We start from the raw sequence: 24174 nt of genomic DNA, 5'->3' as shown, positions 1-24174 counted from the left end.
CCTCACTCTTCCCCCCCTCCCCTCCCCCTCACTCTTCCCCCTCCCCTCCTCACTTTTCCCCCTCCCTCTTCCCTCCCTTCCCCCTCCCCTCTTCCCCCTCCCTTCCCCCCCTCACTCTTCCCCCTCCCCTCCCCCCCTCACTCTTCCCCCCTCCCCTCCCCTCCTCACTCTTCCCCCCTCCCCTCCCACTCTTCCCCCTCCTCCCCCTCCCCCTCTCCCCCCTCCCCTCCTCACTCTTCCCCCCTCCCCTCCCACTCTTCCCCCTCCTCCCCCCTCTCCCCCTCCCCCTCCCCTCCCACTCTTCCCCCTCCTCCCCCCTCTCCCCCTCCCCCTCCCCTCCCCCTCTCCCTCCCCTCCCCCTCTCCCCCTCCCCTCCCCCTCCCCCTCCTCACCCCTCCCCCTCCCCTCCCCCTCCTCACCCCTCCCCCTCCCCACCCCCCCCACCCCCCTCCCCCTCCCCCTCCTCCTCCCCACCCCCCCCACCCCCCTCCCCCTCCTCACCCCTCCCCCTCCCCACCCCCCCCACCCCCCTCCCCCTCCCCACCCCCCCCCCCCCCTCCCCCTCCCCCTCCCCCCCCCCCCCCACCCCCCTCCCCCTCCCCACCCCCCCACCCCCCTCCCCCTCCCCCTCCCCACCCCCCCCACCCCCCCCCCCCTCCCCCTCCCCACCCCTCCCCCTCCCGCTCCCCCCCTCCTCCTCCCGCTCCCCCCCTCCTCCTCCCGCTCCCCCCCTCCTCCTCCCGCTCCCCCCCCCTCCTCCCGCTCCCCCCCCTCCTCCTCCTCCCCCCCCGCTCCTCCTCCTCCCCCCCCTCCCCCCCTCCTCCCCCCCCCTCCCCCCCTCCTCCCCCCCCCTCCTCCTCCCCCCCCTCCTCCTCCCCCCCCTCCTCCCCCCCCTCCTCCTCCTCCCCCTCCCCCCTCCCCCTCCTCCTCCTCCTCCTCCTCCTCCTCCTCCCGCTCCCCCGCTCCTCCCCCTCCTCCCCCCCCCCGCTCCTCCCCCTCCTCCCCCCCCCGCTCCTCCCCCTCCTCGCTCCTCCCCCTCCTCCTCCCCCCCCGCTCCTCCCCCTCGTCCTCCCCCCCCCCGCTCCTCCCCCCCCCCCCGCTCCTCCCCCCCCCCGCTCCTCCCCCCCCCCCCGCCCCTCCCCCCCCCCCCGCTCCTCCCGCTCCTCCTCCCCCCCCCCCGCTCCTCCCCCTCCTCCTCCCCCCGATGTTCCGTGGGCCGGGCCCCGCCCCTGTCCCGGTGCGAGGCTGACGCCGCCCTTGTGCTGACAGGTGACGGGACCGAGCCCACGGGTAGCTGCTTCATTCTGTGTTTCGTCTCTCCAGCGCTGTGCGGCCTCTCTCCCAGTGGTCGAGATGCCGAAACCTGTGAGTGTTCATCAGTGGGTGAGCGGGAGCTGCCCCGGCAGACGTCCTCCGCACAGTGCCGGAGGGACAGGTGTCGGGGCGGCCGGGGAACGTCTGCGCTGTGGACTTGTGTGGGACGGGGTTGCGTTGAGCGAATTGCGGTGTTGGTTTTCGGGGCTGCCCCGGGGTTTGCGGTGCTCGGGATTGCAATGCAGAGTGGTGCGAAGATTGCGGTGCGGGACCAGCCCGGTGCGGTGATTGCGGGACGCCGCTGCGCTGCGGGAGTTGGGCTGCCCGCTGTTTCTGCGGCCCGGCGCTGGGTGTGACCACGCCCTCCCTCCCCTCCACTCAGCTCTGCTCTCCCCGGGACAAAGACTCCACTTGTACAGAGTGAAGTTGCTCCGAAGTTGTGGAGTGGTTACCATGGAAACACTGAGGACACTGGCTCCTGCGGGGAACTTTTCATAAAACCCACGGCATTGTATCTGTGCAGGAACGTGGCGGCCACGTATATGTATTCGTTCACCAGCCCAGGACATAGGCACTACCGTGTCCCCGAGCTCCTGTAAACACCCACGGCCGCAAGAGCATCGATAGATACCTCCCTGCACCCACACTAAGGTCACATAATTGTCATTGCGGAACTGTTGGTTATCAATACTTATTTTACAATGGAAGTGTTTTTACTTCTTATTGATTGCCAACCCTGTGGTTTTGTCAATTCTGGTCAAGCTATAACAACATGTGTGTTTAGTTTGACAGTGAGGTAGTGATGGTACTGGACGAACTTTAACTGGTTAGCCAAGGAAGAATCTCGCCTTAGACCATGTCACCTGTCCACATTGAGCGGGGAAGGAGAGAAGGAGTTAGTAATCTTTTTACTCGCAGCACGTGGCCCCTTTGCCAAGACCTAGACCTTTGACTTGTTAGTGGGACAGAATTTTCAAAAGATAATGATTAACCTGTCATTAACACTCGCATCTTGTGTGCCTGAGTATGAGAGTTTTTTTCAGTCACCTGCAAGTCACTGGTTTTAATTGATCCACCTTGGTAACTTTAGTTTTTTAAAAAAATAAAGTTGGTTGAATGTATATCAAATGTGAAATGATGCTACAAAAACACTAAAAATGTGCAACAAGTTGAATTAATCTGTATTTAAAATGGCCACACATTAGTTCAATTCCAAATGTGCTAATGTATAGTGTTTTGTTGTTGCTGACATCACAGAGCTCCTAAATTTATTCTGACAGCTTTTATCCTGAACTGTCAACTCTGGTTTTCTTTCCACAGTTGCTACCTGACCTGCTGAGTATCTCCAGCATTTTCTACTTTTATTTCAGACTTCCAGCGTCTGCAGTTTTTTTTTACTTTCCTAATCTTATTTATAAATATACGTACAGGTTAAAAATTGAGATGTATAGGAATTTAGTTGGGTCAGAATTTGAATATTTTGTTCAGTTTTGGGTTTCATGCTGTAGGAGGAAATTTCAGGAAAGTGAGATTTGTGCACATTCACTATGACCTGGTCTGGGACATACAAAAGCGCTGTAGAATTGGGAATGTTTTCTTTAAAACTAAAGATTTAAACGTGGAAAGGTGTATACTGCATCAATATCAGCAAGGGGTAGTTGGATGAGTTTTCCAGTTTGTTTTTCCTTTTGAGTAAACTAAACATGCAAGGTATTTATGACTTTATAAGCTTCAAAAGCACAAAACTATCGAGCTTCATATTAGAGCCAAAGACATTCAGAGTCTGGTATGTGATGTCAGTTATAAATGCAGCAGAGTGCAGTCCTGAAATGGGGATCATGTCAGGGTGAGGAAGCTTTCTATGACATTCTCAGTTCAAAGGTGTTGCTTTATTGTGCTGATTATTGTTTAACTTTGTGGCAAGGTTCAATTTGTGCATTTAAATTCTTGGAATGCCAGTCTTGGTTTAAACTGAATTACTTTGCCTTGCAAAAGGCTTCTCTATCCACCCCATTACACTGACAAATGGAAACTTACACAACACACCTTCCCTCAACCTAAAGTGAGCAGTTTATTTTCAGGATGTCATGTTTGGCTTATTCTGAACTCTCTTACCCTGAGTGAAAATGATTATGGTTCTGAATCCCTACAGATGTGGGAGGTAGTCAATAGTGACACTCCAGAGTAGTTAGGAGGCTTTTGGGTGAATGCAAAAATATTATCAGTCACCTCTAAGCAAAGCAGGAGATTTTTTTTCAACGCTCAATGTTATCAATTAACCATCGGCACCTCCCACAGATCTCTGATCATCTTTCATTCCTGCTTGTAGGATCTTGGTCTACACAGATTGGCTTCTATCTTTTACCACGTTACAACAATGGCAGCAAAGCTCTTACTGGGCATGTTTGAACGATGCTATAGTAATAATTTTTTTTTGCTAGTGTCAGTAATGTTTGCCAGGAAACTGGGAGGAAGCCCTGCCGGTGGAGTATTGCAGGGGAGTTGTGGGTCTTTGTAGTGAACTACTGGAGCAGGTTGGTGGATTGTACTCCCAACAGCCAGTGTGTGCCTCGGGTTAACCACTCCTCTGGGCGATGGAACCTCCTCGGTATGGCACAACGTGCAGCTCAAGTGAGTGAGGAGGAAAAGATTAGAGAAGACGTGTTGGCCCTTTACAGTCAGAAATGGGGGGATTTATAACGATCAAAGAAATGGCAGACCAGTTTCATTCATAATTTGGTACTTTCTTCACAGAGGATTTAAATAACTTTTCAGGAACATTGGGAAGTACAGGGTGTAGTGAGAAGGAGGGGAAATGGTGTTGGGGAAATCAAAGGGATTAAAGACCTGAAGATCAGCATCCCAGAGTACCTCAGAAAATGTCCCTAGAAATAGTGGATGTATTTGTCGTCAGTCTTTAGACTTTGGAACAGTTCCAATGGATTGGAGCACAGCTAATGTAACCCCAATATTAAAAATGAAAGGAAGTTGAGGAATTGTAAACTGGTTAACCTGACACTGGTAGAGTCCATTATCAAAGATGGAGAAGAGACAGGATTGGACAGAGTCAGTGTGGACTTGTGGAAAGGAAATTTTGCTTGACAAATCTACTGGGATTTTTTGATGATGTAACTAGCAGAACAGATAAGGGAGAACCAGTCGGTGTGATATATTTGGACTTCCAGAAAGCTTTCAATAAGGGACTACGTAAAAGATTCACAAGAAAACACGTGGGTTTGGAGGCAGTGTACTGTTGTGGGTAGATAATGGGTTGGCATACAAGGAACAAAGTAAGAATAAATGGATCTTTTTCCAAGTGATAGTGGATAACTGGTGAGGTACAAAAGGGATCAGTGCTGGGACCCCAGTTATTCAGTGAAGGAATTGAATGTAATATCTCAAGTTTGTAGACCACACAAAGCTGGGTGGGAGGATGAGCCTTGGGGAGGATGCAGAGAAGCTGCAGGTTGATTTCGACGGGTTGAGGAAGTGGCCAGATACCTGGCTGATGCAGTATGCCGTGGATAAGGGTGAGGTTATCCACTCTGGCAGTAACAGGACGACAGATTATCTGAATAGCAATAGATTGGGAAAGGGAGTGGTGCAGCAAGACCCGGGTGTTCCTGTGACAAATATGATTGAATTCTTTGAGGATTTAACAGGGGAACTTATAGATGTGGTGTATTTAGATTTCCAAAAGGCATTTGACAAGGTGCCACTTAAGAGGTTTGTCCATAAATTAAGAGCCCAAGGTAATGGAGGAAGTGTGTCGGCATGGATTGAAAACTGGCTGCCACGTAGCAGAATAAAGGGGTCCTTTTCAGGCTGGAGGGATGTAACTAGTGGAGTATCCCAGGGATCAGTTTTTGTCCCTCAGTTATTTACTGGTTACATTAATGACCTGGAGGAGGGAACGAAATGAAGGTTTACAAGATTGCCAATGATACAAAAACAGGTGGAAGGACATGTAGTGATGAGGGCATTGTGATTCTGCAACAGGATATAATAGAATGAGTGAGTGGGCCAAAACCTGGCAAATGGAATTCAATGCGATTCAGTAAGAGGAATTAAAATGTGGATTAATACCTAAATGGAGAGAGAGACTACAAATGAGTGAAGTTCAGAGGGATTTAGGCGTTCTAGTGCATGAATCACAAAAAGTTAGCAGGCAGATCCAAGAAGTGGTTAGGAAAGCAAATGGTGTCTTGGCCTTCATTGTGAAGAGGTTGGAGTTTAAGAATAGGGAGGTTTTGTTACAATTGTGCGGGGTGTTGGTGAGGCCCCACCTGGAACACTGCACAGTTTTGGTCCCTTTCCTTAAAAAAAAGGACGCAGTAGAGTTGGAGGCAGTCCAAAGGAGATTCACCAGGCTAATTCCTGGAATGAGAGTGTTGTCCTATCTAAAGAGGCTGGACAGTTTGGGTTTGTATTCCCTGGAGTTTAGAAGAATGAGGGGTGACCCTATTCAAACATATAAGATCCTAAGGGGCCTTGACAGGGTAGATGTTGAGATATTTTCACAAGTGTGGAAGTCACAAACAAGGGGACATAGATACGAGATAAGGGGCCAGTCATTTAAAACTCAAATGGGTAGAAATTTGTTCTGAGGGTGGTGAGTCTCTGGAATTCTCGGCCCCCCCCCCGAGGGTACATCATTCGACATATTTAAGGTGCTGATAGATAAATATCTGACAGGTCAGGGAATTGAGGGTTATGGGGAACTGGCACAAAAGAGGAGTTGAGGCCAGCATAGATCAGCCATGATCATATTGAATGGTGGAGCAGGCATGAAGGGCCAAGTGGCCTCCTCCAGCTCTCTTCTGTTGTAAGCAGGCAGGTGTAGCAGGTCACTGAGAAAGCAGATAATATTCTGGCCTTCAGAGCACAGAGACAGGCCCTTCAGTCCATCATGTCTATGTAGACCATCAAATTCCCATCTACACTGATCCCATTTACCAGCATTTGGTCTGTAACCTTCTATGCCCTTGATTCAAGTGCTTGTTGATAATTCTTAAATGTTGAGAGAGTCTTTGCCTCCACCACCCCCTCGGGCAGTGTGTTCCAGATTCCAACCACCCTCTGTTGGGGGGAAAAAAGTCCTTGGATCCCCTCTAGAGCTCGTATTCCTCACTTTAAACCCTTACCCTCTGGTTTTAGATGTCTCCGTTATTGGGAAGGTTTCCCCCTATCTACTTTATCTATGTCCCTCATAATTTTATAATTTTGTTCATAGTGAACAATTTGAGTGAAGGAGCAGGCATGTCATGCTGAAATTGTACAGGGCCTTGGTGAGACCACACGTGGAGATGTGTGCGCAGCTTTGGTCTCCTTATCCGAGGACAGATGTTCTTGCCATGGAGGGAGTTCAGTGAAGGTTCACAGACTGATCCCTGGGGCAGCAGGACTGATACATGAAGAGGGATAGGGTCAATTAGGCTATATACACTAGAGTATGGAAGAATGAGAGGGGATTATATAGAAACCTGCAACATTGTAACAGGACTGGACAGACTTGATGATAGCCAGGGGTCACAAGGGTCTATCATAAGGGGTAAATCAATTAAGAATGAGATGACAGTTTTCCTATCCTAGAGAGTGGTGAACTTGTGTAATTCTCTACCACAGAGACCAGTTAAAGCCAAACCATTACATATATTCAAGGAGTTGGATATTGTTCTTGGGGTAAAAGCTGAAACGGGTCTGAATGTGGATGATCAGCTATGACCACATTGAGTGGTGTAGAAGGGCTGAATGGTCTACACCTGCTATTTTCTGTTTTGAGTTGCGATTGGCCCCAGGATTCAACACCAGAGTGCCACATGCTAATACTGAGGCAGGCTTGCGGTTTGTTTGTACTCTCCCAGTGAAGGGTGAGTAGCTATTTGGATGACTAATTATTAATATACTCTCATTTCAGTTGTTTGAGTTTCAGCTTACAGTGCATCCAAGGATATGTTTCATTGGTGAGTTCTAATTTATGCTAAGTTGCAAAGGAACCTCTTGTGTTTTGCTACAGTTTCATTGGTTTCAAAAGGAATGCTTGTCTATAAAGTAGAGAACCACCCGTTAGATCTTGGCACATGAATCATGCAGAGGGCGGGCCCAACAAGTTAATCACCGCCTTTAAATTTCTTAAAAAGAAGCTCACTTTATTTCATTATTCATTGGTGTAGAATAGAACCTAAGGCAAAAAAACTCCTTAACTCTTTGATGACTAGATGGTTCAGCAGTCCTACAGTGAAAGCCCTGGAGCTAGGATTGGCCCTAAAATTCTCAGAGTAGGCAGCTGACATTGAAGGAGATGCAGGGGATACTTGGCAGTCAGGCAGCATCTCACGGAGTCGGAGATGTACAGCACAGAAACAGGCCCTTTGGCCCACATGTCCATGCTGACCTTTTTGCTCATCTACATGAATCCCATTTACCCACATTAGGACCATATCCTTCTATGCTTTACCTATTTAAGTATCTCTTAAATGTGGTGAGTGTAATTGATTCCACCACCACCACCTCTGACAGCGAGTTCCAGATATCAACCATTCTCTGTGTAAAATAAAAACAACGCTCCTCAGATCTCCTACCTTTTTTAAAATTTTATTTACAGCGTGGTAACAGGCCCTTCCGGCCCAACGAGTCCGCACCGCCCATTTTAAACCCAAATTAACCTACCCGTATGTCTTTGCAATGTGGGAGGAAACTGGAGCACCCGGAGGAAACCCACACAGACACGGGAGAACGTACAAACTCCTTACAGACAGTGACGGGAATTGAACCCCGATCACTGGCGCTGTAATAGCGTCGCGCTAACCGCTACGCTACCGTGCCGCCTCATCTTAAAACTTTTTTCTCCTTGTTCTTGACACCCAACGACAGGAAAAAGATTATGCCTGTCTACCTTGTCTATGTTCTCATAATTTTAAAGTCACCCTCTGGCTCCTTCTCTCAAGGGAAAGCAAGGCCAGCCTAATCAGTCTATCCCCATAACTAAACCTGTGCAGAGAGAAACATGTTGATGACCTTCATCAGATGTTTTGAAATTTGACTCTGCTTCTCTTTTCACAGATCCTGCCTGACCTGAAAATCTCCAGCATTTTCTGTTTAGAAGTGGTTTATGTCTGTTTTTAATGCCTGCTATGAGAGACTGCACCCCCAGTGGCTCAGCACTCCTCCAGTACTGCATTAGAATGCCAGTGTGGGCTGTGGTCAGGTTCTAGTGTAACTGGAAGCCATGGCTCTTGGATTGACAGGAGGGAGTCATAGTCGTGCTCTGGTGCTGCTGATGGATGAGATAACTGGTTTGTTGGGATTTATTTCTTTAATACCCTGACAATGCTAGTGCAGCTATGTAATGTTTGGCACCATTCACAATGAAAAGGGCAAATATTTGGTTTCAACATCCCCACTGAACATCAGCACACCAGAAAAGTTTTTGTGCTCTGATCTCACCTGAACTGTTTAGCCTGCCTGAACTTTTAAAGCAGATGAATTTGTCAACTGAATGACACAAGCATATTTTCTAAATATTGAGGTTAATTATACTTGGGGTCTGGGGATTAAAAAAAACACTTTCTCTTCCTTGGTAGATGAGGTACAGTATTAATCCAAGACATTGTTTTGTTGTGGTGTGTACATGGCTGGAAGCTATTTTCCTTTGAATTATTACAGTTTAGTTTCGATAGACCTGCCTGTTGAAAGGCAAGAAACACTAAGCAGAATGTGTGGAAAGAAAAGCAGAGTTAACATCTCAGGTCAGTGACCTTTCATCAGAACTTGGGAACAGAGAAAACACTCAACACTCATTAATATTAATTTGCAGAGTGTAGGGAGGGGAGGATAGGACAGTGTTATGGAAGCCCAGTGACCAGAAACACTAATTGTCTGTCTCTCTCCAAAGGTGCTGCCTGATCTGTCAAGCATTTTCTGTTTTTGTTTCAGATTTCCAGCATCTGCAGTTTTGATAATCATTTGCTGGCTCTTCTGAGCAGGAGCAGATTTAAATAGTGCAGTCCTGAGGCCCTGGTACAATAAAAGTACACCTGTGGCATGTGTGTCCTGCTCATTTTCAGTGCCCAGCTGCGGTCTGCCTTTGGTAGGGATTTGTACAAGCACCTGTTTACACACCGCTGTCAGTTGTCATGGTTGGTCGCTGGCACGGGGCGTGGCTGAGTTGCCCGACTGCCATGCACCAATGTGGGCTGCCAGTTGACAATCAAACCTGTGGCATCCCTGCCTGGGTTCACGGGCTGGGCCGACTTTGTGCTAGTCACTAATCATTTGTGGGGGGGGGGGGGGGAATCATGTGACTAGCCCTCTCGCACTGATGATGTCAGCAGGGAAATCACCCCTCCCCAAAGATCCTGTTTTACAACTTACTCAGAGCCTGAAAGTAAAAGTTGTCACAGATGTATCCCAGCAACGAGTGGGAGTCAGTCATTGTCGTTAATACTAAATAACTGTCTTTAACATGTAGGCAGTTAATCATGACTACATCTGAATAATTAAATCATCCTATGCTATTTCGCTATTGAGTCATTATTTTAAGAATAATTGGGAATGTTGTACAGGGTTACTTCTTCTGGAGAATGCGAATATCCCAGTGGGATATGAATTTCTTTCTTTGGGCTTGGAGCAGTAGGGAAACCGAACCTGGAACCATATGCAGCAAATGGCAGCTTCTGCTGACTTGTCTTTCGAGGTTATGTTGGTGTAACTATTGCACTCGTTATGTTTGTAATATGGAGTATACATATGTACAGCTGAGGATAAGCTGAAACTCTAACAACAACTTGCCACCACAGCAAGCAGCGCTAAATCAGGGGAAAGGCTAATTACAACAGTATTGGGCGGGAGCTTGGGAGAGTAGATTGGGAGCAGCTGTTACTGAGTAAATCCACATCTGACATGTGGGAGTGATTTAAAGGCCAGTTGGTTAGCTTTCAGGACTAACATGTTACTGCGAGGATGAAAATCAAGGATGGCAAGGTTCGGGACCCTTGGATGATGAGAGATTGAGAGATGTAAGTTTAGTCAAAAAGAAAAGGGAAGCATATGTAAGGTTTAGGAAGTGAAATCAGACAAGGCCCTTGAGGAATATAAAGAAAGCAGGAGAGAACTTTGCTCAAAGGGACCATGAGATGACCTTGGGGAGTAGGATTAAGGAGAATCCCAAGGCATTTTCTGCATGTATTAGGAGCAAGAGGGTAGCTAGGGAAAGGGTAGGTCCACTCAAGGCTAAAGGAGGAGATTTGTTCCTGGAGCCAGAGTAAGTGGGTGAGGTACTAATTGAGTACTTTACATCAGTATTCACCAAAGAGAAGGACCTGGATGATGGTGAAATTAAGGAGGGGTATGTTAGTATTCTAGAGCATGGGAGCATATTAGAGTATATTCTAGAGCAATAAGGAGGTGTTGTGTGTCTTGAAGAATGTTAAGATGGATAAATCCCCAGAGCCTGATGGGATCCATCCCAGGATACTGAGGGAGGCAAGGGAGGAGATTGCTGGGGCTTTGCAGAGATCTTTGTATTCTCTTCAGCCACAGGTGAGGTGTCAGAATACTGGAGAATAGCTAGTGTTCTTCCTTTAAGAAGGACAATGGGGACAAACCAAGAAATTATAGTCTACTGAGCCTTTCATCAGTGGTAGAGAACTTTTTGGAGAAGATTCTTAGGGACGGGATTTGCTCTGATCTGGAAAAGCATGGACTTGTTAGGAGTAGTCAGCATGGCTTTGTGCAGAGAGGGTCCAGTCTCTCAAATTTGATTGAGTTTTTTGTGGAAGTGATGAAGATGATTGATGGTATGGCAGTGGATGTTGTCTACATGGATATTAGTACAGTTTTCAATGATCATGGTAGGCTTGTCCAGAAGGTTAAGTGAGTTGGTAAGTTGTATTTAAAATTGTCATAGAAGATGGAGGGTAGTGGTGGAGGGGTGTTTCTCTGGAGGTCTATGACAATGGTTTTCCACAAGGATCAGTGCTGGGACTTCTGTTGTTTTGTGTAAATGTAGGTAGTCTGATTAGTAAGTCTGCAGACAACACGAACATTGGTGAAGTTGTTGATAGTGAGGAAGGTTGTTAAAGTATACAGCAAGATATAGATCAGTTGGAAAGTTAGGCAGAGAAATTGCAGCTAGAGTTTACTCAAGACAAGTGTAAGGTGATGCATTTTGGGAGGGCAAATGTAAGAGGAAAGTATATAGTAAATGGCAGGACCCTTAGGAGCACTGATATACAGAGGGATCTGCCTGAAAGTGGTTCACAAGTGGATAGGGTGATAAGGGAGATGTATGACATACTTGCATTCATCCATTGGAGCATTGAGTATAAAAGTTGGGAAGTCGTGTTGCAGTTGTATAAGACTTTTGATTAGGCCACACTTGGAGTATTGTGTGCAGCTTTGGTCACTGCATTACAGGAAGGATGTGGAAGCTTTGGGAAAGGTGCAGAAGAGGTTCATCAGGATATTACCTGGATCCTGACCCCCACCCCCCTCAGAAATATTCCCTTTACTCATCTATCCCAAGCCCCATCTTTTCTGCAACTTTTGTCTCTCTTTTCCATTTCCTAGGCAGGTTTTGGGCCTGGTGTTTTCACTCAGAGTGGAAGCTGCCTGATCTGCTGAGTATTCCCAGCATTTTGTGTCATTTGTATATCCCAGCTTGTGGTGGTGGAACATTTCCCCTGAGCACGGCTCTGCAGGTGGTGCAGGCATGAAGATATTGGACCTGTGAACACAGGCAGGCTTTGGCAAGGGGAAGCTGGCTGAAATTTTAAAATGGGGCAAAAACTGGATCCGATCAGTGTCCTTCTTGCTCGCAGATGGATTTTTCCACATGGCTTGGGGTGGGTTATTTGAAAGAGCCAGAAATAAGAGGACTTAATGAGATGGGCTGCATGTCCTGGAATGGTTTGGTGCGTCATCTTTCCCCAGAAGAGGATATTAATCTGTGCCACACCACTTGGAAGGTCCCCAGGATTCTGATTTAAAGAGAAAAAGGAATCTGCTTTGTAGAAGGTCCCTCTGTATTGCTTGCTTCGAAACCCAACATTCCGCAAAATTGGCACCAACCTTTGTCCATCCCACTGAAATGTGGAAGGAGCAGCTGCTGGGTTTCCCACCACTGTAAACACATCAGCTGATCAGCCCTGCAGGAGTGGGCTTTTGCTGTGCAAAGTCTCTGCCTTTTGTCTCATCCTTTCCAAGTCATTTAATGATGTTGAGGTATGAAAGGTCCCTCATCTGACCTTGCTGGTGGTCCAGACAGTTCCAAGTTTGGTCTAATTAGGAGGCAGCCACTCATCTCCCCTCACCAGGAGTCCCAGACTGATCACCCTCCATCCTTTCCCAGGGTGTCACTCAGCCTCTTGCTAGTGGAGAGGCGATTCACCAGTGTGATGACGGGGAGTGTGTGGTGCCAACAGTGAGTGGGTGAAGGTGGGCAGACAGATGTCTCTGACACAGTAGTCACCTCCTCCAATCCAGACACACTCTGACCTGAGGTTGGAACAGTTGCTGGACTCTGGATTGGAGATGGGTGAGGGGAGAGATGTTGGGTGGTTTTTGTATGAAAAGGTATGGTTGTTCATAACACAGCTGCTCTTTGGCTCTGCCCCACCCCCAGCTGTCATTGGTTGGACCTTATCCTAACTCCATCCAGTGGTTCTCTCACCAATGCCTCTCGGTATGAAAAGGTATGGTTGTTCATAACACAGTTGCTCTTTGGCTCTGCCCCACCCCCAGCTGTCATTGGTTGGACCTTATCCTAACTCCATCCAGTGGTTCTCTCACCAATGCCTCTCCACACCTGGACAGTTTTATCATTCACCACTACGCTTCTGTTCATCCTGCCTAACATCCTGTCCTCCAGCCTATTTTGTAGCTCTTATGCCAATCAGTGAAGTGCTTTGTGATGTTTTAAAGAATGCCATATTGAAGAAAGCTGTTAGATTTTAGAATGCTCTGGATTTGGAATTGGTGGAGCCTTGAATGAGCCTTTAGTTTGAATCAGTTTCCAGCGTTTGCTGTATTCTTTGCCTGAACAAAACCACTCAATAACAGTGTTTAAAGAACCGCCGATCTTCACTCTGTTTTAGCTTAGACTGTAGTTGTAGCTGACAAAATCCTGGATTTTGAAATAGAATGGGAGGCTGTTTTGTGGATCACTAGTCCTGGCTTTCTGAAAAACCTATCCTATTTACCCTTTCCCAGAAGCTGTTTAAATTCTCCTACTTCCTTAAGTTATAGGCCCTATGACCTGGGTGTATTCAGTGGAATGCCTTTGGAATGCACAGAAACACTGATGTACAAAAATGAAAGAAGTTTCCAGTAGTGTTTTAGGTCTGACGGATTTTGCAGTAAGTGTGATGTGAACACATCAATGTTTTAATAGGTGAAGCAACATTTGCATACAAGAGTGTTTCATAAACAGCAGTGCAATTGACTAGTTGTCAGAACAGCCTAGAAAATCCCTTAGCTTCAGACAGTACAGAGCTGTCCAGTGAGGTGAGCAGGTACTATCTAACATGTCTGGAGAGTTGGATGTACTCAGGATCATCTGGGAATCTGAGGATATCATAGTTGAGAGTTTTAGTGAGATGGCCACACTTGAGGTGCAGGCTACAGATGGATGGGTGACAACCAGAAGTAAGGGGAGCAGGAAGACAGTGCAGGGTTCCCCTGTGACCATTCCCTCACTAACAAGTGGACCCCTTTGGATACTGTTTGGGGGGGCGGGAGGGGAGGGGAAATGACTTTTCAGAGGTCAGCTCCAGTAGCCGGGTCAGTGGCACTGTGCCTGGCTCTGAGGCAAAGAAGGGAAGGGTGAAGTCAGTCAGAACGATAGTGATAGGGGACTCGATAGTAAGCAGCGCAGATAGGTGTTTCTGTGGCTGCAATCGAGACTCCAGGATGGTGTGTTGCCTCCCTGGTGGCAGGGTCAAGGATGTCTCACTGAGGTACAGGACACTCTGAGAGGGGAGGGTGAGCAGCCGGAGGTTGTAGTCCATATAGGTACCAATGACATAGACAGGAGTAGGGATGAAGTCCTGCAAAATGATTTTAGGGAGCTAGGTAGAAAGTTTAAAAAGCAGGACTTCCAGGGTTGTAATCTCAGGATTACTACCTGTGCCACGTGCTAGTGAGGTGAGAAATAGATACATGGTGCAGTTCAATACGTGGCTAAGGAGCTGGTGCAGGAGGGAGGGTTTCAGATTTATGGATCATTGGGCTCTCTTCTAGGGCAGATGGGACCTGTACAAACAGTGGGTTTGCATTTGAACTGGAGAGGAACCAACATCCTCGCCGGGAGGTTTGCTGGTGTCGCTTGGGAGGGTTTAAACTAGAGTGGGAGGGGAATGGGAACCACAGCAGCAGGGCAACAGGTGGTAGGGTCGCGGACAAGAAAGATGGTGTGACAAGATTGAAAGGAAGGACAGCAAGGGACAGGCTAATAAACATGGTGGGTCTGATGGGCTGAAATGTGTTTATTTCAATGCTCGGAGTGTTATGGGTAAAGAGGATGAACTTGGAGCCTGGATCAGTACATGGAATTACGATGTTGTTGCCATTACAGAGACCTGGTTGCGTGAAGGACAGGAATTGCAGCTCAACGTTCCAGGATTTTGCTGTTTAAGATCTGATAGGGGGATAAAAGAGGTGGAGGGGTTGCACTACTGATGAGGGAGAATGTCACAGCAGTACTCGGAGAGGACATACTGGAGGGCAATTTGGGAGGAGACCAGAAATAGGACAGGTGCAATTATGCTGATGGGATTATGCTAGGGGCCTCCCATTAGCCACCGAGAGGTGGGGGATCAGATATGTAGACAAATTAGGGAAGGTGCATAAACAACAGGGTTGTCAGGGTGGGGGACTTCAACTTCCCCAGGATTGACTGGAACTTCCATAATACAAGAAGCTTAGATGGGGCACGATTTCTTCAGTGCATCCAAGAGGGGTTGTTGAAACAGTATGTGTGGAGTCCAACTAGAAGAGAGAACATACTGGACCTAGTTTTGGGAATTGAGCCAGGCCAGGTGACAGACCTGATAGTGGGTGAACATTTTGGGGATTCTGACCACAACTCGTTATGTTTAAGATAGTTATGAGTAAGGATCTTGTGGGAAGGTACTAAATTGGGGGAGGGCAATTTACGACAGGATAAGACAGGAGCTAAGGGGCGTTGACTGGGAGCAGCTGCTGTGGGACAAGTCCATGCTTGACATATGGGAGTTGTTTAAAGACCAGCTGATTAGAGCTCAGGATCGGCATGTTCCAGTAAAGAACAAGGGCAGGGTAAAGAGTAAGGAAACGTTGGATGACCTGAGAGGTCCTAAATTTAGTCAGGAAGAAAAAGGAAGCATAAGTAAAATCAGACTGGGTCCTTGTGGAATATAAAGGTAGCAGGAAAGTGCTCAAGCAGGTGATTAGGAAGGCCAAAACAGGCCATGAAATGTCCTTGGCCAAGCAGGGTCAAGGATAATCCCAAGGCATTTTATACTTATATTAAGAAAAAGAGGATAACTGTGGAGAGGGTAGGTCCACTCAAGGATAATGGAGGGAATTTGTGCTTGGATTCAGAGCAAGTGGCTGAGGTACTAAATGAGTAGTTTGTGTCGGTATTTACCGAGGAAAGAAATTGAGGATAGTGAAAACAGAGTGGGACATGCTAATGAGGGGCATTGAGATTGAGGAGTTAGTGCTGGGTCTTCTGAAAAGCATTAAGGTGAATAAGTCCCCAGGGCCTGATGGCATATATTGCAGAATATTGAAAGAAGCAAGTGAGGAGATTGCTGGGGCTTTAACGAGGATCTTTGCATCCTGTCTAGGAACAGGCAAGGTCCTGGAGGACTGGAGAGTAGGAAATGTTGTGCCTTTGCTCAAGGAGGGAAATAGGGAAACTATCAGAGAGGATAGGATTTATGCATATTTGGAAAGGCATGGCCTGCTTAGAGACTGTCAGCATGGCTTTGTATGGCCCAAGTCCTGAATTACAGACCTGATTGAGTTTTTTTGAGGAGGTGACAACAGTGCTTGATGAGGTTAAGGCAGTAGATGGATTTTAGTAAGGCATTTGACAATGTCCCTCGAGGTAGGTTGATTCAGAAGATAAAGATGCATGGGATCCAGGGTAAATTGCAAGTTTGGATTCAGAACTGGCTTGCCCATAGAAGACAGGGAACAGGGGTGGAGGGCTGTTATTCTGGCTGGAGGTCCATGACCAGTGGTGTTCCGCAAGGATTGGTGCTAGGACCTCTGTTGTTTGTGATTTGGTTGAATTGGTTTGGTTGAAAATGTAGATGGGTGGATTAGCAAGTTTGTGGATGACACCAAGATTGGGGGAGTTGTGGACTGTATAAAGGACTATCAAAGAATACAGCGGGATATAGATCAGTTACAGAATGGGCAGGGAAGTGGCAGATGGAGTTTAATCCGGGCAAGTGTGAGGTGTTGCACTTTGGGTGGGCAAATAAAAGGGGAAAGTATTCAGTTAATCGTAGGCCCCTAAATAGCATTGAGATACAGAGGGATCTTGGGGTCCAGGTCCATAGTTCATTGAAAGTGGCTAGACAAGTGGATAAGGTGGTAAAGAAGGCTTATGGAATACTTGCCTTCATTGGTAGGAGTGTTGAGTATAAGAACAAGGAGGTCATGCTGCAGCTATTATAAAACTAGTCAGGCCCCACTTGGAGTATTGTATGCAGTTCTGGTTGCCTCGTTATAGGAAGGTGTGGAGATTTTGGAAAAGGTGCAGAAGAGGTTTACCAGGATGGTGCCTGGATTAGAGGTTATGAGCTATAAGGAAAGGTTGGACAAACTTGAGTTGTTCTCCTCAAAGTGTTGGAGGCTGAGGGGAGACCTGATAGAGGTTTTTAAAATTATGAGTGCATAGATAGGGCAGACAGTCAGAATCTGTTCCCCAGGGTAGAAATATCAAACACCAGAGATGTGCTTTTAAGGTTGAGGGGAGAAGTTTAAAGGTGACTTGAGGTCAAGTAAGTTTTTTGCACAGCGAGTGGTAGGTGCCTGGAATGGGTTACTGGGGTAGTAGTGGAATCGGGTACTTTTGGTGGAATTTAAGAGGCTTTTAGATAGACACATGAATATGGAAGTAATGGAGGGATATGGATGGTACACAGGAGGAGAACAACTAGAATAAATCTGCATTAAGATTGGCACATCATGGGCTGAATGACTTGTCCAGTGCTGTAGCGTACTACGTTCCATCTCATCAAGAGGTGACGGATGGGCTAATGTGGCACGCCCTCTGTGCTGGACTGCGATAGGAGAGGCAGTCTGTGTTTAACACTGGGCTGCTGAGAGGGGAGTATTCGCCTAATATGTAGCTGCAGCACCAATACAGCAACCCAGCCTAGCCTCCAGAAATGGCCAAGGAAGAAAAACCTGCTGTTTCTCCTTAAACTATTGTTAATTTGTGTCAGCAGCAGTGTCTGCCTGACTGCCTTATTCTGGTCTTGTTGAGTGAATGGAATGTTCTTTTGAAATAAGACAATGTTAAAACAACCCCCACGTGCAGCGCCGCGTGAGTTAATGCCCAGGGGAAGCTTTTAATTTGAAGCCTTTCTCAGGGTCACACAGGATCAGTTTTATATGGGACTAAGTTCACTGCTTGGACCAGCCCGACCATGGTGTCCACCCCTCACACACCACTTGTGGTCGAGAAAGAGATGTAGCAAAATGGGATCCCTGTTTCTGATTATTTAGCAAAGATAGCTGGAAAAGTCTCTGCTACGGGTGGAGGGAATTGTGCTCCCATTGAGGAGAATGCTTGCCTAATGTCGATTGTGGAGATGGGTTACACATTGACTCCTGGCTCCCTTTCTACCTCCTTTTTGCCTAGAAGGTGGCATGTGGTGAGGGCAGTAAAAGGTAAAAATTACTAAGATTCTCCAGGTGGGTGCGCCTATAAAGCCCTGATGCTGTATCTTGTCCATCAACTGCTTCCCTTTCCACACCAGTTAAAGCTGTTTGGACCCTATGCCCTGATTTAATCACCACACCACGGGCAGCCACACCACCCTGGCTGAGAGCTCTCATCTGTACTCCTTGCCCCTGCTTTCTGAGATTCTCCATAGAAGCTCCCTCCTGGGCTGATGATTGGAGGTATGTCGTCTTGGTGTTGGTCTTTGTTGGAGAACGTCCAGTGAAGTGCTGGGGCACTCTGCTGTGTTAACATTCTAATTTACATAATTTTGTATGCTCTATTCAGAGCCCCCTGCAACCCACCCCACCCCCCCCAAGCCTCTTGTGCTCCAAGGAAGACAAACCCAGCCCCTCTAGTCTCTCCTCATAACTTTAATGTTCCATTCCAAGCAACATCCTGGTGAACCTCCTCTGCACCCTCTCCAGTGTAGTTATAGTGTGGTGACCAGAACTGTACACAGTGCTCATGCTGTGGCCTAACCAAAGTATTGTAAAGTTGTAATGACTTCCCTGCTGTTCTACTTTCTGCCCTGGCTAATGAAGACAAAAGTCCCGTCTGCCACCTTCACCACCAGTTTATCTAGCTGTAGAACAATTTCAAGGAATATGGGATGACGTGTAGGAGGCTGAGTGAATCAGTGCCAGCTGTTGGTGGAGCAGTGTCATCACCTGTAACCCTGAAAATCCTTCGTTCAGTAACATACTGGTACCTGCACACCTTTCTGAAAGTGTGGTGTCCAGAATTGGTGGACACTTGTCCTTTTGTGGACCTCTCTATTTTGCATTTGGGCTCTGTTTGTGTAGCTTTTGTTTACCGTGCCCTCGGCGTACCTTGTCACTTGTCTACAATTGCAACAGGTCTTTCTGTTCCTGCACACCTCTTGTAACCGTGCTTTTTCATCTCTATTGGCCCTCACTCTTAAGCAAAATGGTTTGCGTCTGCATTAAATTTCATCTGTCTCCTGTCTTCCCAATCCTTTTAGTCTGTGACTATGCTTCTCATTGTTCACCAGTTTGGCAACCTCTGTGGAACTTGTACACCCAGGTACAAGTCATTAATGTGTATCAAGAGAAATCAGTGGTCCCTGATACCACTGTCCACTGTTCGTTAGTTGAAAAACAACCATTGCCCACTGTCTTTTAAGCCTGTTTTTTTAATCTGTTCTTTCACTGATCTCTTTATTCATGCAGTGGAAAATCCTCACCGACAACAGCTACCCCATGCCCTTTGGCAACCTTATCTATTACTGCAACAGAATTCAATCTATCTGTTTGTTCTATTTGTCTCTTAAGAAATCATTTTACTTCATGCCAAGCTTTAGTCTGGAGCATTTTCACAAATTTTTCTTCAAAAGAAGATGGGCAGTAAAATGATTTTGCTCACCATACAGTGGCTATGGACTGTAGATACTATGTCTTGTTGATGCAAGTGATTGTACTTTTTAAAGAGAAATATCTCTAGGCCATGACTTGTTTCAAATTTGTTTTAGAAGACACTGTTTGGATTGTATAATTTTGTCAGAGCTTAGACAGTGGATTGGTGCTTTTGGGATGAGGCATCTGTGAAGGCTATGGAGGGAGGGTTCATGTGTGGATTGGTGGGCTGGCAGTGGGAATTGTTCTGGTGCTGTGTTCAGTGAACGGTTCTTGCAGTGTCCTTCCCTTTGTGTCCTGTAAAATTGGTCCACTTGTTGCAAGTCTAGCTCTTCCCAATCGCCATGTTCCAAATCCCCCCTTACCCCTCTTCCACCCTTGGTCCATTCACTTCCCTCCTATAGTGTGTTGGCTTTCACTTTGCAGTTTTTAAATGGAACTGTTATAAATCCCCACCCTCCAGTTCGAAATCCTGGCATGTTCTCAGGATGAGGTAGAGCAGCTTCCTTTCTGACGTTGGACTTGGAAGGTGGAGAGGAAGGGGACAGGAGAGGTAAGGTTCAGTGGGAGTTCCCCACAGCTGGGACCAGTATGCAAGGGAGGGTGGATGAGAAGTCCTGGGGTTCTGCTCTGCTTGCTGCCCCTTGCCCATGGGTGAAGCATGTTTCTACAGTGGGACACACTGTTTTAGATCTAATTTCATAAGACAGGCAGAGTTAAAAGGTTTTACTTTGCCAGATGCAATTAGTTCTCTTTGTAGTCAGTGTTACTTAAGTGTTTTGAGTTTTAAAGCTCTTCTTAGGACTTTCCTCCAAACCTAAGAACTGCAGCTGCTCTCCCAGAGCTGTACATGGTTACAAGAGTAGTCCATACCAGTTGGATTGCTGCTCATGTGGGGTCCAACGAAGTCTGTCCTGCACTCTATACATTGATGTCTTTGTCTGTCTCAGACTTGAGTATTTCAATTGTTTCAGCATCGAAACTCTCTTGGGGGAAATTAATATCTTTCACTTTTCCAGTACATCTGTGTGAAAAGATTATGCTTCTGAATCGACTATCTTTAAATGGAAGATTAAACAATAATTTTGCTGTATCTATCTTTCTATCACTTTGAAGATTTCAGCCCATATTTTATTTTCTGAACCCTGGGAGCATGAACCAAGTTTGCAGGACCTGTGCCCCTACCAGTCTGTGTCACTGGTGAATGTGCATTGGTTGTCTTCCACAGGTCGATGTCCTTCCTGTGGTCCAGTGCCCAGCCACGTATGGTTCTCCAGCTGGGCTCTGTGCCAGGCAGAGTGCAGCCCATCTGAAGCCTTTCACCTCACACTCCATGTCTCAGGTTTGCCATTGCCCTAGTCTGGCTTCAGCTCTGTTACATGTTCCAGCTCCCATTCCTTCGTCCTACTGCTCCTAACACAGTTCCCATTCATCTGAACATTTGGAAAACATGTCATTGTATACCCAAGTAATTAACGTGTATGGTGAAAGGTTGAAATGCTGCAGATTTTGGAGGAATAGTTTTACGTACTACAAACAGGAGAATGCCGCCTTCAATGTCCTCCTACCTCCTGACCAACCCCTGTCTGTTTCCTTTTAACCTGTCCTCCCATATTTGCTGATTTTTATTGTGTAAAATAATATTGTGCCTTAGAATAGTATTAGATCCAATGGGGAGGCTTATCACATTAACAAGGGAAATAACAGGCCTGAGGATTGGGTGCAGTTTAGAATTCAGCAAATAAAGGACCAAGAGGTTGGTTAAGAGAGGAACCATGAAGTTATGAGAGTAAACATTCAGGGAACATAAAGGTAGACTGAAGAAGCTTCTACATGTAAAAAGAGAAAGATTAGTGAAGTCAAATGTGGATCCCTTACAGTCAGAAAGGGGAGAATATATACTGGGGAACAGAAACGACAGAACAATTAAACAAATACTTGCTTCTGTCTTCATGGAAGAGGACACGAGTAACTCCCAGAAATATCAGAGACTAATGAACAGGAGGAATACATACAGGGGTTGAGAATGGTGCTAGAGAAAGTACTGGCAGAGAGAGTGGATAAATAATCCTCAGGTTTGATGATCTGCCTCCCAGGATACTAAGAAGTAGTGGATGCATCTGTTGTGATCTTCCAATCCGCAGAGAGTTTTGGAGGGTGGCAACTGTAATTCCACTACTTAATGAAGGAGAGAGAAAACAGGGAACTACAGAATGGTCTGGAGGAAAATGCTGGAGTCTAATGACACTTAGAAAGTACAAATGGGATTTGACATTGTTAACGTGGATGTACAAAAGGGGAATAGTGTTTGACAAAGCTACCAGAACTTTTGAAGATGTCACTTGTAAAAAGAATAATGGAAAAGCAGCAGATGTGGTTTGTTTGGACTTTCAGAAAAGTCTCTGATAAACTCCCACATTGGAGGTTAGTGCACAGATTAAAATGTAACATTTCTAAGTTTGCCAACAACATGAAACTGGATGAGGTTGTGAGGAGGACAGAGGCTTCAAGGAGACTTGGACAAGTTGAACGTGTGGGTGAAAGCATGGCAGATGCACATAATGTGGATAATGTGTAAGTATCCACTTTGGTTCAATAAACAGTAAGGACCAGGGTTATTTAACTGGTAAGAGATTGTGAAATGTTGGTGTACAAAGGGATCAGGGTGTTCTTGTACACCACTTGCTGAAGCAAATGTGCAGTACACCAAGCACTTACTAAAGTGAATGATGTTGGGCTTTTATTGTAAGAGGTTGTGAGTACAAGAGACAGGATACCTTACTGCAGTTATACAGAGACTTCATCTGGAATACTTTGTGCAGTTTTGGTCTCCTTAACTAAGAAAGCGTGTACTTTCCATAGAGAGAATGCAGCAGAGGTTCACCAGCCTGATTCCTGGGGTAGAACAGTACAGGACCTTCGGCCCCTGATATTGTGCCGAACTATATGAATCTAACCCTTCCCTCCTGCACAGCCCATAATCCTCCATTTTTCTTACTTCCATGTGCCTATCTAAGAGCCTTTTAAATGTTCCTATTGTATCAGCCTCTACAACCACCCCCGGCAGTGCGTACAGGCATCCACCACTCTGTGTAAAGAACCTACCTCTGACATCTCCCCTGAACGTTCCTCCTCCTCTGACCTTAAACAGATGTCCTCTGGTATTGGCTATTGCCACCCTGGAGAAAAGGTGCTGGCTGTCCACTCTATCTATGCCCCTCAATCAAGTTGCCGCCTCTATATGCCGCCTCTATATGCCGCCTCTCATCCTGCATCACTCCAAAGAGAGAAGCCCTAGCTTGCTCAACCTTTCCTCATAAGATGTGCTCTCCAATCCAGGCAGCATCCTGGTAAATCTCCTCTGCACCCTCTCTAAAGCTTCCATATCCTTCCTATAATGAGGTGACCAGAACTGAACACAATATTCTAAATGTGGTCTAACCAGAGTTTTATAGAGCTGCACCATTACTTCACAGCTGTTGAACTCAGTCCCCTGACTAATGAAGGCCAGCACACCATACACCTTAACCATCCTATCAATTTGTGTAGCAGCTTTGAGGAATCTATGGACTTGGACCCCAAGATCCCTCTGTTCCTCCACACTGCTAACGTTCCCGCCATTAATCTTGTATTCTGCCTTCAGGTTTGTTCTTTCAAAGTGTATCACTTCACACTTTTCCGAATTCAGCTCCATCTGCCCCTTCTCCACCCAACTCCGCACCCTATGTATATCCAGTTATAACCTACGACAACCTTCTACACTATCCACAACCCTTCCAACCTTTGTGTCATCTGCAACTTACTAACCTATCCGTCTACTTCCTCATTCAAGTCATTTATGAAAATCACAAAGAGTAGGGGTCCCAGAACAGATCTCTGCGGAACACCACTAGTCACTGACCTCCAGGCAGAATATTCCCCATCTACTACCAGTCTCTGCCTTCTGTGGGCGAGCCAATTCTGAATCCATGCAGCCGAGTCTCCATGGATCCCATGCCTCATGACTTTCTGGATAAGCCTACCATGGGGAACCTTGTCAAACGCCTTATCCATATACACCACATTCATCACTCTACCTTCATCTATTTGTTTTGTCACCTCCTCTAAAAACTCAATTAGGCTCGTGAGGCATGACCTGCCCCTCACAAAGCCATGCTGGCTATCCCTAATAAGACTATGCTTCTCCAAATTTTTGTAAATCCTATCCCTAAGAATCCTCTCCAATAGCTTTCCCACCACTGACATAAGACTCCCTGGTCTATAATTCCCAGGATTATCCCTATTACCTTTCTTGAACAAGGGAACAGCATTGGCCATCATCCAATCCTCTGGCATCACTCCTGTGGCCATGGAGGATGCAAATATCATCGTCAGTGCCCCAGCGATATCTTCTCTCACCTCCTGTAGTAACCTGGGGTACATCCTGTCCGGTCCTGGGGATTTATCTATCCTAATGCTTTTCAAAAGCTCCAACACTACCTCTTTCTTAACCTGAACATGCTCCACGGTGACAGGACTGTCAGATGAGAGAAGATTAGATCA

At 46.7% G+C, this 24174-nt stretch overlaps 1 protein-coding gene across 1 annotated transcript in view; it reads left to right on the top strand.

The window, feature by feature from the left end:
- The first annotated feature begins 1198 nt into the window (after window positions 1-1198).
- Window positions 1199-24174, top strand: part of LOC127568159 (ezrin-like) — an 80570-nt gene continuing 57594 nt past the window's right edge. Inside the window, exon 1 of the mRNA XM_052011583.1 lies at window positions 1199-1365. Coding sequence (XP_051867543.1) covers window positions 1354-1365 — 12 coding nt within the window. The 5' untranslated portion in view covers window positions 1199-1353. The remainder of the gene's footprint in view (window positions 1366-24174) is intronic.

This window comes from Pristis pectinata, chromosome 3 (assembly GCF_009764475.1).
Source record: "Pristis pectinata isolate sPriPec2 chromosome 3, sPriPec2.1.pri, whole genome shotgun sequence".
Classification (NCBI taxonomy): domain Eukaryota; kingdom Metazoa; phylum Chordata; class Chondrichthyes; order Rhinopristiformes; family Pristidae; genus Pristis; species Pristis pectinata.
The sequence above is the reverse complement of the archived record's forward strand: the minus strand, read 5'-3'. Positions and strand labels throughout refer to the sequence as shown.